The sequence below is a fragment of the Zeus faber genome (genome assembly GCF_960531495.2).
Source record: "Zeus faber genome assembly, chromosome: 20".
Lineage (NCBI taxonomy): Eukaryota > Metazoa > Chordata > Actinopteri > Zeiformes > Zeidae > Zeus > Zeus faber.
Window position 1 is genome coordinate 7,074,709 of NC_137207.1, and position 22,649 is coordinate 7,097,357.

At 45.0% G+C, this 22,649-nt stretch overlaps 2 protein-coding genes across 5 annotated transcripts; one reads left to right on the forward strand and one right to left on the reverse strand.

Moving 5' to 3' along the window:
• Positions 1-120: 120 nt before the first annotated feature.
• LOC307245752 (WD repeat domain phosphoinositide-interacting protein 1-like) lies at positions 121-8,495 on the reverse strand. Its single transcript, XM_080021416.1, has 11 exons — positions 8,104-8,495; positions 6,577-6,659; positions 5,763-5,932; positions 5,121-5,217; positions 4,913-5,010; positions 4,707-4,799; positions 4,002-4,072; positions 3,550-3,657; positions 2,036-2,200; positions 1,542-1,789; positions 121-1,040 (listed from the first exon to the last, which is right to left on the reverse strand). The coding sequence occupies exons 1-11, from the start codon at positions 8,178-8,180 to the stop codon at positions 919-921; spliced, it is 1,332 nt and encodes a 443-aa protein (XP_079877542.1). The 5' UTR covers positions 8,181-8,495; the 3' UTR covers positions 121-918.
• Positions 8,496-9,431: 936 nt separating this feature from the next.
• On the forward strand, positions 9,432-21,425 carry LOC307245438 (cAMP-dependent protein kinase type I-alpha regulatory subunit). Of its 4 annotated transcripts, none has more exons than XM_080021010.1 (11): positions 9,432-9,548; positions 12,198-12,413; positions 13,647-13,817; positions 13,914-14,005; positions 14,130-14,191; positions 14,314-14,360; positions 14,877-15,035; positions 15,202-15,262; positions 16,027-16,148; positions 18,035-18,116; positions 19,804-21,425. In XM_080021010.1, exons 2-11 carry the CDS (start codon positions 12,240-12,242, stop codon positions 19,974-19,976), a joined length of 1,143 nt encoding a protein of 380 aa, XP_079877136.1. In that variant the 5' UTR covers positions 9,432-9,548; positions 12,198-12,239; the 3' UTR covers positions 19,977-21,425. The 4 variants fall into 4 exon arrangements, with proteins under 4 accessions (XP_079877136.1, XP_079877134.1, XP_079877137.1 ...); XM_080021011.1 differs by having other exon boundaries at positions 9,458-9,526; XM_080021008.1 differs by having other exon boundaries at positions 13,647-14,005.
• Positions 21,426-22,649: the final 1,224 nt, after the last annotated feature.

Consider the following 22,649-nt stretch of genomic DNA (forward strand, 5'->3'; position numbering starts at 1 on the left):
GTGTGTGTGTATATATATATATATACACACACACACATATATATATACATGGATATATATATTATTTGTGTGCATTATATACTGTATATGCATTATACTGTATATAAATTATTCACGCAATAAAAATCATCAGCAACATTTATTCAGATACAGTGTGATAATGTGTAATACGCAGCAATTATATCGAAAGAATATAAACTACGGCAAGTTGCTAAAAGTAAAAATTACTATATTTTGAATGCCAACATGTCTGACATCACGTGGGTTAATAACACAATTTAACATCACTGACATCAACGACCTTCAGCCGTCTTATGAAAAGATATCTTCCATAGAAATTTGTATCAAGTAATTCAGTCATCCATCCTGCCTCCAACATAAAACTTAGCACTCGCTAATAAGAAAATATATCGGCTTTCGATACGGTATATCGATACTTGTACTTAGTACACTGCGTTTTTACAGTCTTTTTCTTTTGGATGCTTCCGCTCTTGCTACCTAGTGAACCCTGTCTCTTCCCCAGAGTAAAGCTTATATTTCTAGATTTAAACAGTTGTAATCTAAAAGGACAGTAACACTTTGCTATTGCGTGGACTAGTGTCTATCAGCTCACACTGTACATGGGGGGGGGGCGGTGAGGAAGGCCATATTTCACACGAGTGGTGATCTTCTGACGGGTAAAATCTAGAAATCAATGCGCAGGTCTTCACACAGTCTTTGAAGGTTTCAGCAATCAGTCATTTTAAGGAAACAATGGTTGGGTGGGTTTGGGAATAAAGGGGGCACAACCCTAGGCCAGCAAGGGTGGATCAAAAACAGTCTTTGGGGCAATGTATTGCATATTTTTGTCCCTAGCTCAAAAGACACAAATCAGATGGGTTTCGCTGAAGCGGCCGGGCGGGGCCAGGCCGGGCAGGGTCAGTTGCTCTGGCTGCTGACCGGAGGAAACTCATTCTCGTCGTCCAGACAGACAGGTCCTTCGGCAAATTCGTGCTCCGGGATGACCTCCCCCTTCTTCACTCCACCGTCCTCAGAGTAGCCTGGGAGAGAGGGTGCTTGGTTAGGCAAAACAGACACAAAATGTTTTCAAAAAAGGCAAGTCCCACCAGGAAATGAGAGCACAAAAATGTATACAAATTCAACCTCAAAATCCCCGCAATATATACGAGAGGCGACTTTTTTGAAGTATATGGTCAAATCAACAGATTATTTAACTCTTCCCCAACAAGACGTCACCGTCACAGTCACACACAGTACTGATTTTATTTGTTGCTTGAATTTTATACTGGCACCCGAGCAAAATAAAACCTTTCCAGCATATTTTTCTGAATATTTTTGTATTTTGTAACTTTGAGCCCTGGTTCTGTTTACAAAATAAATAAGATTGAGTACTAAAATATTTCCAGTTGTTTCTGTGATATACAGAACGCGTATTATGATAGAATGTGATTACATATTACTTTCTACCATTGGTGGTAGTTAACATTGATTTGCACTTTCACTATAAGAATTAACACACAATAGGTCACAGAGCGTCTTACCCATGAGAGTGGTAGAGGAGGGCGGAGTCGAAGGGAGCGCCACGGTGGCGGCGTACGATTGGTTGGCGGGTTGGGCTGGGGCATCTTCCAGGTCCGCTTCATCCTTGTCCTCCACCAGATCCTCCTCCGTCTCAAACAGCCTGTGTTTTTGCACCAAGACGCACTCCCCTCCGTCCTGCGGGTCCACGTTGTAGATGTAAAGATGTCCGTCTGAGGAGGCCACCAGCAGCCGCGGGAGCTTCTGAATCCTGAGGGGAACCACGGCCAAAACAAAACAAGAAACCAACAGCTCCTCATTTAGAAGACAGATAGAGAAGACAGAGAGAAGTCAACTCGTCTCTCTCTCTCTCTCTCTCTCTCTCTCTCTCTCTCTCTCTCTCTCTCTCTCTCTCTCTCTCTCTCTCTCTCTCTCTCTCTCTCTCTCTCTCTCTCTCTCTCTCTCTCTCTCTCTCTCTCTCTCTCTCTCTCTCTCTCTCTCTCTCTCTCTCTCTCACGTGGCCAGCGCGCAGACGTTCTTCAGGCCGAACATGTTGAGTCGCACGGTGGCGAAAGCCCGGTCCTGGTGCATCATGTCGGACACCTGCGCCGGCAGGTAAGTGCTGGCGGCTGTGAACATCTTGCCCACGTAGGCCGACCACGTGGGGGACGCCTCCTCTTGACTGGCAGGAGACAAATGTGATGTACTGACAATCAGCCGTATCAGACTCTAGATCCAGTTAACGACTAGTATTTTAGATTTGAAGTTCACAGTTTAATGGATTTCACGGGTATAGTCAAATTTTGATGTATTTTTTTTTTAATCTATTTTTATTATTATTATTTTTTTTTTAACCTGTACTGTCAGCATGCTTGGCATACAACACAGAGTATTTGTATGCTATTGCATCTAGGACAGAGTTAGTCTGCAAGTGGAGTTCAAGTTCTCAACCTGCAATGCAACTCTTTATTAATTCTTAAATCATCAAGAACTGCTGAAATAACTCTGTCCTGTGGATGACCTGCAGGATGACAAGAGCAGTTTTTTGTTATAGAGAACCACCACCAACCCCCCTCTTTGGAGAACTATTTTACCATGTTTTGGTCTTTAAACAACTAATCACGACTCCAAGAGGGGGAGAATCACCACGGGTGAGACAATTAAACATAGAACCAAACAACAACCTGTACATGGAAAAACAAACATTGAACCACCAGCCAACAACATGTATCGCCAAACAGAGTTAATCAGGTCCAGGAAAACTGGAACAGCAATTGGGCACGTGGCCTCTTCCTGTCATAGTTATGGCAGAAAATGAGGGAGGAAGTGTGTGATGTGTGAGGTGTCCACCGGTCAGTGTACAGGACTTGTCAAAATTGGTTCTGGTGTATGAAGTCGGTATTGTATCGTAGCGCCTCCAAGCAGCGGAAAAAGCCCCGAAGCCCCCCTGAGGCCCTGGAAGGCACCCGGCAGCACTCTCATCAGCCCTGCCGGGTCGCAGCACGCCAGAAACCACCCGGAGAAACACCTGCCAGGAGCCGAACCCAGCTGACAGGGGGCCCACCCGGTCGCCCCCCAGCCAACCACACCCCAAACCAACCCACTAGTGCCCTGCCACCCCAGAACACCCCAGTGTTTAATGTGTGCTGTTGGCAATACCGGTAAAATTGCGGGGTGTGGGGGTGCGAGTACCTCCAAGCATGTCGAACCCCAATCACTCGCACCCCTCCTTCCCGGCAGACCCTGGTCTGGTGGAGTGTTGTTCAGAGTAAGATTTATGTGCTAGTAAATGTGTTCTAAGCTAATATGAGTGGTATTAAAATTGCAGGATGACCGAGAAGCACGTTGAGACAGGAGCGTGACGGGCAAGCCGCCCGCCACATCCCTTACCACAAAGCTCGCACCCCACCCATCAAGCAAACTTTCATTAACTGACTATCCATGGATTTGCGTGCGTGCGTGCGTGCGTGCGTGCGTGCGTGCGTGCGTGCGTGCGTGCGTGCGTGCGTGCGTGCGTGCGTGCGTGTTTACCTGGGGCTGTGCTGCTCCAGTTTGAAAATGTGGACGGTCTCTGTGTTGCTGGAGGCACATAGGAACTGGGCATCAGCACTGAAGGATAGTGAGCTGATGCTTACATACCTGACACATACACACACACACACACGCACACACACAAAAGGATCAAAAAGTTAATATTAAGGCATACTGAGTAAGCAAATCCATTCACTACCAAACCGACTTATCTCCAACAGCTGATCTGTCCAAATCAGACTACAAATGAATAAGAAACGCAAATCAATACTTATACTGCGGGCATGCTCATTCCTTCGGTTATTGATTGTGAATTTCCAATTGATATCTGCCTCGTAGCTTCTAAACAGCACTACATCAGCAGCAGTTAATGATATTCCCCTTATGCTACAAGTGGAATATCGCCTGCTTGTTTATGGTTTCAGCAAAAGGACTTATACGCATTTACCAACCTCTTCATGCCTCTTCTGAACTCAAACAGCTTCTGTCCTTCAGGAACACTGAAGACTCTGATCACAGTGCCCTGGTAAGAAAGGGAAGGGAATGACGGATGACTTATAATGCAACTTCAGCATCTGCCATACAGGAGCTGATAGAGATCTGGTCTCTGCTAATGATGAAGGTGCATGAAGGCTGTGTTTTTCAACCATGGAAATAGGCTTTTGATCAAAATTGCAAGGCTGCGCTAACTCATCCAATTCATTGGTTCCGGCCTGAATAGCAGCTGTGTGTTCATTAGTGCAAGATTCACTCTGAAAGTCTAGAGTGGGTTGATCCGGTTCAGGGTGAGCGAGGTAGGACTTCCTGCAAACGATGAACGAGAGTCAATTTTTTTCACTTTCCGAATGAATGATGCACACCCCTCGCCCACTTTTTGTTTTTTTGTGCGCTCCCGACTCCCAAATCACGCAAAAGAGTCGTTCGCGACGAACGAATCGTTTGCGAGGCTTGCGTCACTATCAGTAGTAGGCCATAATAATGGTAAACTTATAGTTACATCAAACACCCCCCTCTATGCTGCTCCGCATCCCTTCTCCATCTAAAATCTCTGTTCAAGGGAAGAGCAGTCATGGGAAAGGGCAACGCGCTTCAAGTTATCTTGGAGCAGACTCTTAGTAGGAGTGTTGATAGAAGCCAGTTTTGGTCAAAAGGCTCACCTTCTCGGAAGCACTGGCTAGCTTGCCACCAGACGTGGTGAAGGTGAGGGCGGCCAGCGGGCTGTCGTGGGCTGGGATCAGCGTCAACGTGCACTGTGGGGTGGGGGACGGACGTTTCACGGCAACATTTTGACACCAACCCTTGCCTCCCAACACTTTAAGGCAGCGGCAGTTTACCCCCAACCCTGAATGGGGCGAGCCCTCACCAGGTTGTTGGCGTCGTAGACGATGATCTCCCCGATGGTGGTGCTGCCGGGGTACGCCAGGTAGGAGTTGCCGTGGTTGACCGAGAGAGCGCATAGACCTGCGGGGGAGGCAGCCGGCGGTAGTTGATAAATCGAGGCGCCAAATCGAGGCGCCAAAAGGCGCAAGGACGCGTTCGCCTGTTTTTCGGCGCGCAGGAGTGCACCGTACCTGAGGGGTTGCAGGGTGTGTTGAGCAGCGTCTTCAGCAGCTTCATGTCTTTGATGTTGTGGATGTAGACGGACTCCTCCAGGCACACGACCAGACGCTGAGGGAGGGAGGGAGGGAGGGAGGGAGGGAGGGGGGAGAGGAACAATGGAACTGACAATAATTGACAGTGACAAAGGGACAGAGAGCCATAAACCCTGACCCTACATCTGGGGCAAGATGGAGGTCAGAATCACTTCTACATCTTCCTCCTTCATACAGCTGTAGTCATCTCGACTATTCCAAAGAAATTGAACCAGCCTTTCGATGCAGCCACCCAGAAATGACTATTATTATTATACTATTATTACACGTATTATTTACTATTTATTTACTATCAATAGTGTTTGCGGGATTATTACAACATGATACACCATTGTGTACATAAACTAGAGATGAGTTAAATACCTTGTCGACAGTTTCCACATGTATCATTTACAGCCTTCTTCAATGTGGTTTGTGTCTATTTAATCAAATGTACACTGTAATATATTATGAGGACTAGTCAGAAACATATTTTTGGAAACCAAATCATCAAAAGTCCTTTATAACCAAGACAGACAGGACATTACACTCCTGGTTATTCAGTTAAGTCCTTTTTCGCACCTGTCTGTTGAGCCTGACGGAGAGGATGTTGTTGGAGTAGCTGTAGTTGCAGATCTCTGTGCCCTTCTTGAAGTGGTAGACGTTCATCCTGCGCGGCATGGAGAGACTGACCACCACCACCAGACTGCTGGAGAACAGCCGCTCCACGATGTACACGTCCGGACACTCCACTGAGAGAGGAAGAGCGGCAGTGGGGTTTTTGAGTCGAGTGGAATCATTTCTGTCGAGGAAATGTCCGATAAAAGCAGAACAACTTGACTCCTGACCCTGCACAGAACAGCTGTCCGTGAAGTGCACCGGTACGGTAGTATGTACATACTCTAATCTTCCGACGGGGATCTGTGGAGAATCCCAGCCCGCCATTGTTAACTTATTATTATGGCCTTTTCCGCCACCTCATTCTGTGGCACCAAACTAAAAATAGAGGCAAAAAATAAACCAACGTGTCGGTTTTTGTTTGCACACGAGATAAACCGAGCAAGTTATCCAGATAAGGAGCACCGCCCCATTGGGCTCTAACTTCCTCAAAGGGGAGGATTAAAATCCTCATTGCCTTTCCTCAATGTTTACCTACGCGGGAGGTCGACAAACGAACACTCTGACCGCCGTGGGCCCCTGGACGAGGCTTTGTGTCAGTACTGTACAAGCATGTACAGTATGGCAGACAGCGTCTATAAATCTGGTGTATACATTGCGACGAACGCCAGCCGGTGTCACTGTTTCAATGATGTTGTCCCAGGGACCACCTGAGGTCCCCAGTTCCCCGCACTGGAAACGGCGACTACATGTCCAGCTATTCCTATTCTCCCCTTACCTCCCTCGTGGATGGAGTCCATCTTGTCCACAGAAGTGACAGAGAAGAGCTGGTAGCCGGACTTGGTGCCCACTGAGAGAGAACTGAGACACAGCAAGAGGGACTTAGTGACCCAGGGAAATGTGCAGTACAAGTGTGGCGCAATAAATCAGTGACAGTGGCAGTGCAATGGCATTTTTCAAGAATGTCATCAGAAGTTCTGAATATTCTGTATAATTAGATTTTCTGTTTGTATATATATTTGACTTTTTTTTAATATTAATTCACTTTTTATTGTATTTTAGTTCATTATTATTTTTATTCTCCATTTTTTTTTCAAACTCTTACGCTTATTTTTTAAATGCTCATCATCTGCAGAAAACCGCACCAAACCTCACCAGAACAAATTCAGAGCATATGAAAATATATCTGATTCTGAAGAATCAGAATCAGAATATGTTGAAGACATTTTTGTGCTGACCATGTTCTTTTTGTGCACATACAAACATGGGTGTTAACACACATACACAAAATATGCACAGCCACACTCATAGGGCCTCAAACTACAGGGAAACCATGCCTCCTCCGCCAGCCCCGATACTATAAATATCCATCAAGGAGGACTATCAAGAATCCACTGCAATGGATCCAATAAATACAGTAGGAGCTTGGATGGGTGAGGTCAGGCGTCTCTGATACTGTACCATCTTTGGTGATGAGCTGCAGCCTGAGGCCTATGTATGGCTGCACAGCCTTGTATGATAAAATCAGGTCGTCTCAGCTTTTTTTTTCTCTTACAGGAACACAGACTATCTGTGTTTAATTGTATAAAGTTGACGAGTGACTGATTCGTTTCCCAGTCATGAGCAGGATGGGATGTTTATGCATGGTGACTCATCTATATCTGAATAACAGTCACTGTATTTTGCTGTTTTGTGACTTCCTCCAAGACTGGCTGGGCTGCTAGACCCCCCTAAAAAAGCATATACACATATAAGCAATATAACTATATAACAATAGAACTACACATATATAAGAAAGCGCATATATGTACACATCCATACACACATATAATTGTTTTGCTTATGTATATTGCTTGGACATCCCTTGGTGTTTGCCCCTCGTCATTTCACTGCACCCTACCTACGTATATGATCACATGTGGACGAATACAAATCTTGAAATCACATCATTGCTACAAATCCCATCAAATGACAGTTCTGGTTCCAGTTGCAAAATAACCAAGTGGCAGCCCAAGGCACAATTACGCGTTAACTATGAATATGTAACAGACTTCGAAGATTAACACACTGGCCTGCTCCACTTTCAGCTGCTGAGGATCTGGAACTTTATTAGACACAGCTGACTGGTGACGAGTATAATGGTGGTGATTTGGATCTCATAACGAGAGACTCAATAAACTAATAATTATATAATCAAATATTTGATGCCCCCTCCACCAGAGGCACAGTTTATGGAAATGATCCCGGCCTGCTTGGGGAATTATGCAACAGTCGGATGTGCTCGGACCGGCCCGGATTCGCTTACGTGGTGTCCTGGTTAAACGAGGAGCAGATCGAGCCCCGGTGGCTCCCGGGGCCGTCGGCTGCCTCTGGAGACTCCATCCCCCCTCCGATCGCGATCCCCCTGTTTTTCGGCTGCCGAAGTCGGAGGCCTCGGGTACGGATCGATCACACCCGAAACCCCCGCTCCCACCGAACGGCGAGTGCCACGCGCACACACACACACACACACACACACACACACACACACACCGGAGCGAGACGAGACGTTCGCGCGAACTAATTTCAGATGTCATAAACGTGGAACCCCCCGCATTACACTTTTTTTTTTTTTTAAATTCTAAATGCCCCCCAAAATAAATCACACCCGACTGCGTTGGTGGATCTTTTCACTCTCACGCAGACGCCAACGTTGCGTTCTTAACTTCAGCGCTCTCGCAGCAAAACAAAAACAGCTGATGGGCGGACGAGTCACCAAGAGAGCCGGATTCCAATTGGTCGACCGTGACTCCGCCCTCGCCGTTTCGATTGGCCGAGCCGCGCAGCGGGGGGCCTGTGACGTGACTGGTTGACGTTTCGGTCGATCCAGCTCGAGCCGCCCCCACGGGGAGACCGCTGACGTGGTTGGTCAGCGGCGGTTTCAGTCTCGTCACGAGGAAATGTTTTGGTGACTTTATCGGAGGAGATGACCCCCCCCCCCTCACACACACACACACACCACCCCCTTTGCCGACGTTATTCCCACCCAAGACCCAAGCGATCCCGGCCGCCGCAGGAGACTGCGCTTTTGAATCAAACAAAGCGTCTTGAATCGCTCGAATACTGAATCTATGCGCGCATCTATAACATCTATAATGTTATAGATGGATTACGTAATTAATTTAGCAAACCGGATTCGCCGTCAGCCAAACAAATCTAAAAGAACGAAGGATCGGAGATCTGAGATTCGATGAGACAGATATGCGCACATCAGAACACATAGGGGGGTGAGAGTAAGTAAATACAAATAGAGTAAATATGTCCCTGTAAGAAAAATGTAAAACGTTTAAAACAGGACAACACGGCAATATACACAATAACAATAACACACATTTAATTGTTATTTTATTAATACTACATGCACACAGCTATCATTTATGTTGTCGTGGTGTAGCAGGCGTTACATTTTCGGAAGGTATCTCCTTTCCTGCCTTCCTTTGACGTCACGATGGCCGTGGCTTCCCCTTTAAGGTTGCCATGGGTAACGGCTCACATGTCAGCGCGAGGAGAATTGACGTCAACGGCGGCCTCTGATTGGCCCGAACCCGCATCCGGTGGGGCAGCGGTCCAGTCCGGGGCTTGGGAGAAAGAAAAAAAAAAAACCCAAAAAAAAACCCGAGGCGGAGAGCTGTTTAACTGGGCGCCGTTGGAAAATATCGTTGGATTCCGAGTCGACGTCTGACGGCTCGGTAGGGGTTCCGTCGTTTTATCGTAAGTATTTGCTCGCACCCCGCTCTCGCAGCAACGCGACCTTTTCTGGAGCGGAATAGCGTTTCCGTCGTCTGGCGTTTGTTTATGATAGCGCTCAAGATGGCGTCATTGGGACTAGAGCTTCGCGTTTGGAGGCCAGGTGACACAACGGGCATCGACTCTGTTCTACGTTGCGATTTTATAACGCGGAGATCGATGGTGATTTGACGGTTGCTGTTATTCGTGTTGCAGGGTGACGTGTATCGATCAGCGATCGTCCACTGTGCGTGGACGCAGAACCATCTAGTCTGACCTACACTGTTGGGGACAGTGCAGTGCAGCTTTATCGGAACTAAAAACCCCACATATTGCCTTGCACCACAACGACACCAGTTCTTTATTCTCATTCAGCACCCATCCAGCAAGGTCATGGCACGGTCTCTGGTTTGAAATACTGCAAACCTTGAGTAGATAGCAGGCTAAGACACCTCGTTCATACCCGGAGGGAAATTGCGGTGTTACAGCAGCTCATCTCAAAACAGTAGGCAATGTAGCATCGTGATTTAGAAGGAAATCGTAAGGAAAAATGCCAATAACCATATACCTCAAATTTAACAACAAAAAGAAAAATATCAATACACATGAAACACAAAAAAACCAAAAAATTAGAGAAAGAAATAGCAATAAACAATAGAAAAAATGGCAATATAAAATGAACCTAAAAACAATCAATAAACCGCACTCTGTCAAAGCAGGAAATTGAGTACATGTCCATAAATGCATATAATATATAATAAAATATGTACAAACACTATGTACCAGGATGGAAAGCAAAATAGTTATAACGATATAATATATTGTAGGCAGTAGTGCTAAAGATGAGTGTTCCTTGCAGGTCACCCAGGTCAAAACAGCCAGAGGAGTTGTACGGTCTTATTTCAGCAGGCAGGAAAGACCGCCTGTAGCATTCCTAGTAGATGGGTGAATTTATCTTGTCTAGTAAATTCAGATTGTAAGTTTACACGCATGTGTTACCGTTTTTCCCATGGTTATTTGTTACACGCATTTGGAAGCTGTCACACAAGGCCTTTTCACGGCAGTTCTCTTAAATTTGATTGGGCTGAGACAGCGGTCCTCAATGTGGGGTCCAGTGACTCCAGGGGCTCCCCAGCAAAATCATTTACAGTTCAATTTTTTTTTTTTTTTACTTACAGCGCGTAAGAATCTTTAGAGACTGCAATAAGGATGATTTTGATCCTAGTTATCTCTTGAACTATATAAGTCAAGGACCCAAATCTTATCAAATGGAGTCCATGACCCGATGCACATCAAATTGAGGCTCCTTGATTTGAAAAAAAAAAAAAAGAGATTAACTTGATACAAATGTGCCTGAGGCCAATGGTAGTTAGTCAGTCTTAGTGTTGACATTTGTTCTAAATATGAGTTACCTGCTCTAAGAAGAAAACCTTATTTCTCATATCCTCCAGAGAAGATTTTTGGCAGGTGTGCCAAATTTCCACTACTGATGTTGTATTAGGGCTATGTTGTTTCAGTCCCATCTTTGATAACATGTCTGATAATCTCCTGGGCCTTGTCAGATTACCAGCAATCTGAATCCTATTATACTGTCTGCTGCACATAGATGCTTCAGTTTCAGCCGCAGCGTAGTTCTAACAATGTTCTCAGGCCTTCTAGCAGGTTTCCTGAATTTATTCAACTTGAGGAGGAAATGGAGAAATACATAAAGTAGTGTCAACACTTCATGGTTAAAGTACCTTGTTTTAGCATTTTGTAATTGACAAACTTAGACTTTCGATGTAAATATTTGGTGTTCCTTTCTTTCTTTCTATAATTTGTTCGATATTGCTCATTTTTCTATATGATTTAATCAAAACCTTATTTCTAGTGATGTGATTTTAACCACTCTATTCGGGTGCTCGAGCACAAAGTGGCCCAAAACAAAAAAGCCATCTGTAATACTATTATTTTCATACTGTTACAAATTCATTTTGTTATTAGGCTATTACTCTATTAACTAAAAGACGATGAGCATGTTAAACTATATTTGTCACTACTCAACCAGGGGGTTTGGTGGTCCTGTGGTTCAAGCTATTTATTCATGGTTTAGACTCATTGTGGCCTGACAGCGTGTGAAACGTCTATGATGGAGTTTCACGTCGAGCTAAATCTTAGCTCTGTGTTAGCATGTTATAATCCTATGGCTGAATTTCAACTCACACTCACTTTAAAGTCACTGAAAACAAATTTTTAACCGAAATGACAAATGACCCAAAGTACCAAACAAAAGTCTAAAAGCAGCCAGGTAAAGATCGTTGAAAACACAGTAAACTGCAGTTGTGGAATGAAGACCCAGCCGTGTGTTTGTGTTGTTTTTCTGTCTAGTCATGGAGGTGTGATCACATCATATGACCAGTTTTCTCTCTGGGCCTTTTGAAACAGTCAGGACTTACAGTGCCAAAACAACACCCCCTCTCTGTGTGCCTTCTTGCTCTCATTCTATTTGTCTCATGAGCCCTCAGTCTATCTCGCACTGAGCATTCTTTCGGATAGCTTTGGTCAAGGCCATCGTTGTTTTCCGCGCTCTGTAGTTGACTTTTAAGTCCACCCTTTTTTAAATTTATTTTTCCTGTGTGTGTGTACCATTTGCAGGCCAGAGGTCAGAGGTCACAGAGCACGGTCGTGGTGGTCATCATGGCGTCGAGCAGTACGAGCAGCGAGGAGGAGCGGAGCCTGAGGGAGTGTGAACAGTATGTGCAGAAACACAACATCCAGCAGCTGCTGAAGGACTGCATTGTCCAGCTGTGCACCTCCCGGCCTGACAGACCCATGGCCTTCCTGCGGGAGTACTTCGAGAGGCTGGAGAAGGTGTGTGCGCACGTGTCGTTGTGTTTATGAGTGTGTGTGTGTGGGTGTGGGTGTGGGTGCTTGAATGTGCGTCTGTGCACGACGATGCTTGTGTATGTTCAGGAGATTACAGGCATGTGATTGTCTAGTCAATGGCTGTGAGTATGTTTTGATTTTCTTTTCTGTGGTATTGTAATGTTTGCTGATTCAAATTCACATATTGGCTTTATGACTCATTTACACCAACAGATACAGAGCCATTTAAATAGTTAATTTGAATCATTTTATCTCATTCAGGTCAGAAGGACATAGCAATTTAGAATTTAGCCGAAAAATATTATTTGTAAACAACTAATTGGCCTAACCCAAATAACTAGCGACCATCACTATTTAACTTTTTACCCACAATTAATTGACATAATAATCACAACTAGATGGTATCAGTCGAAAATAGTGTAAAAAAAAAAAAAAAAATAGTAGTCCACCAGAGTAGCAGATGGTAGACTATTGCTAACAGTTATGTCTACCAGGGAAGGTCTGTAAAAGTACAATAACAGAGCCCCAGACTGCAATTATTTAGTTGTATTTTGCGACCAGACATTGCGACAAAATTTTATAACTAGGACCACCAGCGCAACTTGCAAATATGCAACGTATATCATATGAAATACTAGGATGGAGTGAGTGTGTGTGAGTGTGTGTGAGTGTGTGTGAGTGTGTGTGAGTGTGTGTGAGTGTGTGTGAGTGTGTGTGAGTGTGTGTGAGTGTGTGTGAGTGTGTGTGAGTGTGTGTGAGTGTGTGTGAGAGTGTGTGTGTGTGTGTGAGATTGAGAGCTGAGGCTCTCATCATGATTGTTAATGACAGTAATGTACTGACCAGATACCTTTTTAATATTTACATTTGTTCATTTATTATTTAGTGTTTAAAAAAAAAAAAAAGTACTATTTAACTAAATGGTTTTTTTTCAGTTAAAACACTACTTCACTTTGGGACTTTTTCCTTTAAAATAAAACAGCACATTGTTATTTATGTAAATTGTGTATTTATTACTAAGGCTTATATCAGTAATACAATTTTAGATCGAAAAAATATGAAAATGTTCCGTGTCGATTTCAGTGGTGCTCCTAAATTTTGTAGCCCAGTTTGGTCTCACTGTCCGGGCCCTAATGTGTTTAACGACTTTAACTACTTTCTGCTCACTTAATCTTCGTGGGCTGCTGGGTGGTTGGCGCGCCCTCTTTTCTGATCTTCCAGGAGGAAGCCAAGCAGATCCAGAACCTGCAAAAGGCCAACAGCTCCCGCTCGGACTCACGGGACGAGGAGGTCTCTCCTCCCATGAACCCTGTGGTTAAAGGTCGGAGACGGAGAGGGGCCTTCAGCGCCGAGGTCTACACAGAGGAGGACGCCGCCTCCTACGTCAGAAAGGTACGGCCGCTTTCAACGTGGAGCGGTGCACCGTCTGTTATGCACCAAGGTCGTGGTTCACTCAGAAGTAAGCAACGTCTGTCTCCGTCTCCCAAGGTCATCCCTAAAGACTACAAAACGATGGCAGCCTTGGCCAAAGCTATTGAAAAGAACGTGCTCTTCTCACATCTGGACGACAATGAGAGGAGGTACCCGTTTGTTGTTTGTTGCCCTGTTTGTTTTTTTGTGATTGAGTTTGGGATAATTGTCTTCCCGTCTTCAACTGGTGATCGTTCTTTTTTGTGTTGTTTTTATTGTTTTTTGTTTTTCCAGTGACATCTTTGACGCCATGTTTCCAGTTACCTACATCGCCGGGGAAACGGTTATTCTGCAGGGTAGGTGCACGTGACTCGTCTATTTTTCCCTCTGGACGTGGAAATGAAAGAGGATCAAAGTGTAATTGATATTATTAATAATAATGAGGATAATAATAATGTTGTAATGTTCTGCAACGCAGGGGATGAAGGGGACAATTTCTACGTCATCGACCAGGGGGAGATGGATGTGAGTCATTTTTAGAAACAAGTCTCTATGTATCCCCGTCAATCTGTGTTTCTCTTTTTCTTCATATTTCTAGCCATCCACCCCTGTCTCTATCTAGCACTCAGTATATATTTACAGAAAAGAAGATTAACGAAATAGACTAGAATGCTGATTAAATAAATGTATTTATTAAAAAAAATATATACGGCTTAAAATTGCTTCCATGTTAGGAGGAAATGCCACAAGAAAGATTTTACACTGAGAATAAATTGCAAGAAATTGGCTTCAGTTCAAGCACTCTCTCAACACTGATATCCATCAAATCATAATGCGCCGACGGAAGAGAGGGGGACCAACGTGGCCCGGCAGACATGGTTTTATTTATAAAAAAAACAAAACAAAACCAAAAAACAGACAAAATCCAAAACAACCCATTTGTTGTACTGCACTGTGTACTTTGTCTTTCAAAGCTTTCTTTCAGGACAGAAGAACGCACCACTAACCCCTCTTCACCCACGGCTCTTCCCATTTGGACAGGTGTACGTCAACAACGAGTGGGTGACCAGCATCGGGGAGGGGGGCAGCTTCGGAGAGCTCGCCCTGATATACGGCACCCCCAGAGCCGCCACCGTCAGAGCCAAGACCAACGTCAAACTGTGGGGCATCGACAGGGACAGCTACAGGAGAATACTCATGGTAAGGCGTGTGTGTGTGCATGTGTGTGCGTGTGTGCGCGCGCGTGAGTGTGCGCGTGCATGCGTGGTGACTAATGTGATGGCCGTTCCGGGTCAACTGTGAGATTTCCAAAGTGCGTCGAGTTTGGTTGCTTTGCGTCACCCAAAGCCATTTGTTTCCTCCACAGGGAAGCACTTTGAGGAAGAGGAAGATGTATGAGGAATTCCTCAGGAAAGTCTCCATCTTAGGTGAGCAACTTTGCCTCTTTTAAAAAAAAAAAAAAAAATGTTTTCTTTATTTTGAAATCCTCGTTGTGTCTGCGTTTCTACGGCGACACTCCTTATTTTTATTTGAAAGTATGTTACTTGTGGATTACGCCCCTCTGAAGTTTCATTTTACATTTTGCTTAAATTTCAATTTCTATCAATTCTTGTTCTTTCTCGGATTATAAAAAGAACAACGTGGAGGTCAGATTAAAGACCATGACACTTGAGAAAAGAGGCATGGTCCTGAAAATCCAGAAATTTAATAATGTCGTTTTTGAGTCTTAGGATGCTAAAACAATGTCCCAAATGTCCTGGAAAACAAGATTTGACCTGGAAAAGTTGTCAAAATTTGTAGAGCAATTATCATTTTAGAATCAATATTCAATACAATACAATAGTTCTTCATAACATTTTTCAATTTTGTCTTTGGGAAGCCTCTGTCTGGTGTTGCGTGTTGATTAGATTTCTTCTAAGGTTGAAGTTGGCCAGAGCTCTGCTGAATCTTTCAGGTCAGAAATTTGGAAGTCAAAACTGATGTAGTAAAGTCATAGTAGGGAGATTCCAATCAAACAAGTGTGCACACACCTGGTTTCTCCTGGGAAGGTGTCTAATCAAGTGGAGATAAGTGAAGAAGACCTACATGAGCGGACAGGCTTTTTCGACATGAATGCATGTGGCGTTCAGGAAAAATAAAATGGAAATGTAGGAAAAGTGGGAACCCTGTGTTTTTTCCACTCCTCCCACAGAGTCCCTCGACAAATGGGAGCGCCTGACGGTGGCCGACGCCCTTGAGCCCGTCCAGTTTGAGGACGGACAGAAGATTGTGGTGCAGGGAGAGCCCGGCGACGAGTTCTTCATCATCCTGGAGGTAACACGCAAAAACACGTGTGGTCACATTTAGTAAAACGGACGTTCACATACAAGCACAGCTGCAGAGGACAAACATTTATTTACCACTGATACACAAAGATGAGTTGATATACACGGGAAATACTTGAGAAACGATCGTTAGTAATGTGGATGTTATGACCAAGCAGATAGAGGCATTGTTTAGAACAAGTTCAGAAACGCTGTACTGCTACACCACCTTTAAGACCACATTTAACTGTATCACGGTATTACGATAACCAAAATCCCAGATGATATCTAGTCTCAAATCACGATTTTGATTTGTTGCCCGGCCGTACACACGCACACACACACACACACACACACACACACACACACACACACACACACACACACACACACACACACACACACACACACACACACACACACACACACACACACACCACACTTTGATGAAATAACACTTTATTAGCCCCTGGGGGGAAATTTGAGTGTCTCAATACATATATTATTATTTTTTTGCTAGTACATGCCCGTTCAAAATGCAAGCTTTTCTAAAACATTTTAATGTCCACAGTTTAAGAAAATGTCAATGATTCAGTCCTGTGTTCCACAATGGAAGATGAAACAGCTGGTCTAAGTCATACACGGGGAAAGACACTCTTTGTGACTCGGTCGCAGAGCCCTGAAGCCCAGCGCTGGTTCTCTGTTTATTGAAAATGTCTTAATATTACACGTGTCCAAATTGCACCAAATTGGACACTGCACGTCCTTGGCAATACAAGTGTGAAGTAGATTGGATGAACGTTTTTTTTCATTCAGTCTTGTGTCCTGCATGCGTGTTCAAAATGGCACATTTTAACAAAATGTAAGGACAACTTTGCAATTAAAATATAAGCACCAAATGTGAAAAATATAGTCATATTATAACTTCACGAGGGTCAGTCAAGTCCGGTTTTCTTCAGTCAATGATTTAGTCGCGTTTATGTGGCGCGCGTGTGTGCGTGTGTGTGTGTGTGTGTGTGTGTGTGTGTGTGTGTGTGTGTGTGTGTGTGTGTGTGTGTGTGTGTGTGTGTGTGTGTGTGTGTGTGTGTGTGTGTGTGTGTGTGTGTGTGTGTGTGTGTGTGACGTTGAAGTTCACGCGCTCCCCCCGCTGTGCATGGGTCTCCTCGCGTGTGCGTGTGTGAGGTTGAAGGTCACGCGCTCTCGTGCTTGACATATTGGATGATGATGTCACAAATCGCCCGTCTTAGTGGCATTTGCACAGAGCGGCTTGCGGTTCACTTGTTTATTCAAAGTTTACTAATATTATGTGTGTGGCGCGTCCAAATTGCACCGAATCCGACACGGCACGTCCTTGGGTCCCAAGCAACACACCCGCCAATTTTAAAGTAGATCGGATGAACGGTTGTCAAGATAATCAAAGGACATGCAGACAGACAGACAGCGATTCCTAGAATTATATAGATTAGTTTATGTTTTAATTATTAGATTATGCACGCTTTGCTCTTTGCTCTTGCATTATCCCCCTGTGTTTGTTTCGGATGGCCCTGCAACCCACTGTTAGCTCAATGTAAAATATGAAAGCTCCTTTCAGTTGCAAGTTAAACTGGGGCTTTCTTGAGAGTATCTCAGTGACCATATGCAGACAGAGCGCCTTGAATGAAATGACTGAAGAGGTGGACACCGCTAAGTGAATGAAGGAATGAACCCTTATCGGCCGCCAGGGAATTAGTTTTGCTCAACGGTGAGCATGCGTCAGGGAAACACAAGATGTAATCCAATACCGTCGAGTGGCCAGAGAGGAAGAGTGCAAACAAATTCTTGTGACGACCGCAAATTGTGTGTAAGAATAAGTGGTGATATCTGTTGAATGTATTTGGTGTGTGTTGTCGTTGTCAGGGTTCTGCAGCGGTGTTGCAGCGTCGCTCCGAGAATGAAGAGTTTGTGGAGGTGGGAAGGTTAGGACCATCCGACTATTTTGGTAAGAACTTGCGTGCGTGTGTGCGTGCGTGTGTGTGTGTGTGTGTGTGCTACACTATATGTACACTACACAGCCAAAGGTATGTGGACACACCTTTAAATTGATGGGTGTGGTTATTCCAGCCACAGCCATTATTAACAGGTGCATCAAATCTAGCGTACAGCCATGCACTCCCCTTAGACAAACTGCAGTAGAATGGGTCGTACTAAAGAGCTCAGTGACTTTCAAGGGGGCGCTGTCATACGATGCCACCTTTCCGACACTTAAGTTTGTCAGATTTCTGCCCTTCTAGACCTGCCCCGGTCAGGAGCGTCTAGGAGCAATGGCTCAACCACAACGCGGTATGCCACACATGCTCACAGAATGGGAGTACTCAGTGCTGACACGTGTTTCCTGTCAAAACGGTATCAGTCCTCTGTTGCAACACTCAGTACTGAGCTCCAAACTGCCTCTGGAAACATAAGAACTGTTGGTTGTGAGCTTCATGAACTGGGTTTCTATGACTGCTGCACACAAACCTGAGATCGCCATACACAATGCCAAGCGTCGGCTGGAGTGGTGTAAAGCACACCGCCATTGGACCCAGTGGAAACTCGTTCTCTGGAGTGATGAACCACCCTTCATCCTCTGGCGTCTGATGGACCAATCTAGGTTTGGCGGAAGCCAGGAGAATACTACCTGCCAGAATGTACTGAAAGTGTGTATTGTGGGTGGTGGAGGATTAATGGTGTGGGGCTGTTTTTCATGCTTTGGGTGCAGCCCCTTAATTCCAGTGGAGGTACATCTTAATGCTAGAAGAGAAGAGAAAGGAGGAATCTTTAATTATCACACAAAACACTGCACATGCTCTGGATGGTGGCTGGTGAAATGAGGCCTCTGCGTTTCACCCATCCTGGCTTGTCCTTCCTCCGGGGCCACAGCCAGGAGCAGTGGGCAGCATTCATGGATGCGCCCGGGGACCTGGTGATGAGTGTCCATCGCTGGTCAGACGATGCTGTGTGCATGTTTTTGGTGGGGGTCCTTTCTGACGTTAGGTGGAGGAAACCCCATGTGAGCACGGGGAGAACATGCAAACTCCACACAGAAAGGCTCCTATTTGGGAGATAACCCGCCCGGAGCACGGTGCCAACAGCGCCCCAGGCGGGAATCGAACCCAGGACCTTCTTGCTGTGAGGCAGCAGTGAAATGCACTGCATCACCGTATATATCTATAGCATACAATGACATTCTAGAGAATTGTGCGCTTCCAGCTTAGTGGCTTGGTTTCAGCATTACGATGCCCCTGTGCACAAAGCAAGCTCCATAAAGAAACTTCACCGACTCTCGTGACTGGCCTGCACAGAGCACCCACCTGAATCCCACTGAACACTTTCAGATGAATTGGAACGCCAACTGCGAGCCATGCCCCATCACCCAACATCAGTGCCTGACCTCACTGATGCTCTTGTGTCTAGAGGGGGACCAACTCCATATTAATGTCCGTTTTAAAATGTAATGTTCGACAAGCAGATATGGGTGTGGTTACTGGGAGTGCATGTACTTTTGGCCAGGTATTGTATGTGTATTGTGTGTATACTGTATGTGTATTTCTTATTATTATACATAAAGTATCTATCAATATACAGTATCTTACTCGTGTGTGTGTGTGTGTGTGTGTGTGTGTGTGTGTGTGTGTGTGTGTGTCCAGGGGAGATTGCCCTGCTGATGAACCGTCCCCGTGCTGCCACGGTGGTAGCCCGCGGGCCCCTGAAGTGCGTCAAGCTGGACCGGCCCCGCTTCGAGCGGGTCCTTGGACCCTGCTCGGACATCCTCAAACGCAACATCCAGCAGTACAACAGCTTTGTCTCGCTGTCCGTCTGAGCAAGGCTCCGCCCACCCACCCCCAACCCTGTCCCCCAACCTACCTACCACCAGATTTTTCCCCACCCAACCCCCAACTTCACCTCCCTTCCTTCCCTTCCTCTCTCCTTCTGAGACCTGGGGCTGCACCAATGAAATTTTGCTTTTTGTCACTTCTTCTTCTCTCCGTGTTTTTCCTTTCTCCTCCCTTTCCAACAAAGCCCGTGCTCCCCTCTCTCTCTCTCTCTCTCTCTCTCTCTCTCTCTCTCTCTCTCTCTCTCTCTCTCTCTCTCTCTCTCTCTCTCTCTCTCTCTCTCTCTCTCTCTCTCTCTCTCTCTCTCTCTCTCTCTCTCTCTCTCTCTCCCGCCCCCCTCTCCCTTTCTCTCTTTTGTTTAGTTTCGTTCCAATCTGCCAGCGAGGCGTCACTTTAAGCCAATCACCAGCGCTACCGCGAGCTGGTGTGCGATAACCTTACGAAAGTTATGTCATATATGTTACACACTTCATACGCGTAAAAATTTAAAAAAGAAAAAAAAAAACGCGGCAGATTCCTGCTCTTTTTGTTTTTGTTTGTTTAGGTTATTTTTTTTTTCCTCCGGTTTGTTTGTTTGCCGGTAGATACGATGGTATCGTTTGGACGAAGTAGGACAATCAATCGCTCGCAGCAAAGGTCGGCAGGCTCCCGCTCCGGATTCACGAGAGGTCAACCCGAGGTCAACTCTCTCTACCTTGCATAACAGTTTTTTCCCCTTTCTCGAATTTTCAAGATGGATACATTTTCAGATATTTAACGGCATCGAGCAGGAAAAGCGTAGTCCAGAGGCAGGAGGTGTATCGCGTCCCCCACCGATAGGTTTGGAGCAAGGATAATGATTTGGACTCCACTAGCGATCGGTCGTTTGCCATCAATGGTTTTGAGAGAGTTGGACGCTGTGCGGTTCTTCATTCTCGCCATACAGCCACCAGACTGCTGCCAAACGTTGCCCGTTGCCCCCGGCGACGCTCTGTCCCGCGCCACTCAGTAGTTATTATTATTATTATTATTAATATTATGATTATTATTTTCGTGGCGTCGTCCTCCAGTCGGTGGAGACGTTAACCGTACAAGAACTGCCTTGAATTCTCTCGAAGGGTAACATAAAACCGTAGTATTGAGGGTATTTCAGTATTCCCAAGTTTTCAGTATACACCAAATAACTTTATTGCTCCTCTGCTTATGGTTCGTAAACAAAATGTCATGCTAATAAGAGTTAAACCATCCTAGTTATGTAATTATTATTATTATTATTATTATTATTATTATTATCATCATCATCGTAGACCAAACAACGAACCGCCGTTTTGGCCGCGGTCTGCAGTGACCGTGAACTTTTAAAAGAGGAAAAAAAGAAGAAAAGGAAAAAAAAAAAGTAAAGGTATGTTTTAAATGTCTATTTAAAAAAGGAAAAAAAAAAAAAAAAAAAAAAACAATAATACAAAAAAATAAGCTTATTTTTCCATGAATTCTATTTCAGGTGTTGAGTGCCACAACGTAAAAATGCTTCTTCTAAAACAGTATGTAATTGTAATGTGTAAATTTTCATGGTTTTATCCTTTTTTTTTTTCTTTCTTTTTTTTGATATTTTGCTTTTCTTTTCATCGTTGGAGTAGGTCAAAAGGCGTTAAATCGCAAAAAAGATTGAAGTCAAATCTCGGGGGGGGGAGGGTTGGAAGGAAAAAAATGTAGATGATTTTACAGATTCAGGGCTTTTAAAGTGTGTGTGTGTGTGTGCGTGCGTGCGTGCGTGCGTGGGCGGGCGCGCGCTCCTCACTTAACGACCATTCCGACTTACGACCAGGTCTCTGACCAGTCTGTATTGTATAATATGCGCACACCGCATCTCGGCGTCAAGCATCTCATCCCGCATCACCCTTATACATACTATATACACTGAATACATCTCATCTCGTCACCGTGCGCAGTCTCGTTCCCGCAGTCTGTCAGTATTCACTACACTAGCGTTCACGGTGGCCACGCCCCCTTACCGTGAAATAACACTGGTCCTCGCTTATCGACTTATTCACATAACCTGGTTGTAGGAACAGAACTCGGTCGTTAAATGAGGTTGTGTGTGTGTGTGTGTCTGTCTGTCTGTGTGTGTGTGTGTGTGTCTGTCTGTGTGTGTGTGTGTGTGCAAAGCATCCTAAGTGCAACAGTGAGCTGAGAGAATGTGACCGTAGACTCGTCTCCCACCCCCCGGGAGCTCGACGCTTCGCGCTTGTTGAAAAGGTCATCGTCCAAACACCCGTAGTCGCTTGTGTTTCTCGACGCTTTACCGCGCATAGTGTGTACGGCAGCCAGCGATCCGGCGTGCACGGAGGCCCCCCCGCTTCCCCAAATACCGGGGCGGCAGGGTATTTTACAGAATAGTATAATTATTTTGCTCCCTAGCTTAACTGCTTGGTAACTTATCTAGATTGCGTAATATGTAATCCTGCTTTTATTATTATAATTATTATTATGAATGTTGACTATTTTGATTTTTTTTTTTTTCTTTTTCTTTTTTAATAGTTAATCGCGCAGATATATCGACGTCTGTGAAATAGAACTAATTCTTCATTCCTGCCTCACCGCTCCTCGATCTTTGGCAGCAATTTTCCCCACCACCATCATTGTATTTAACTAACTGTATACTTTTGCAATGTCATTTAATT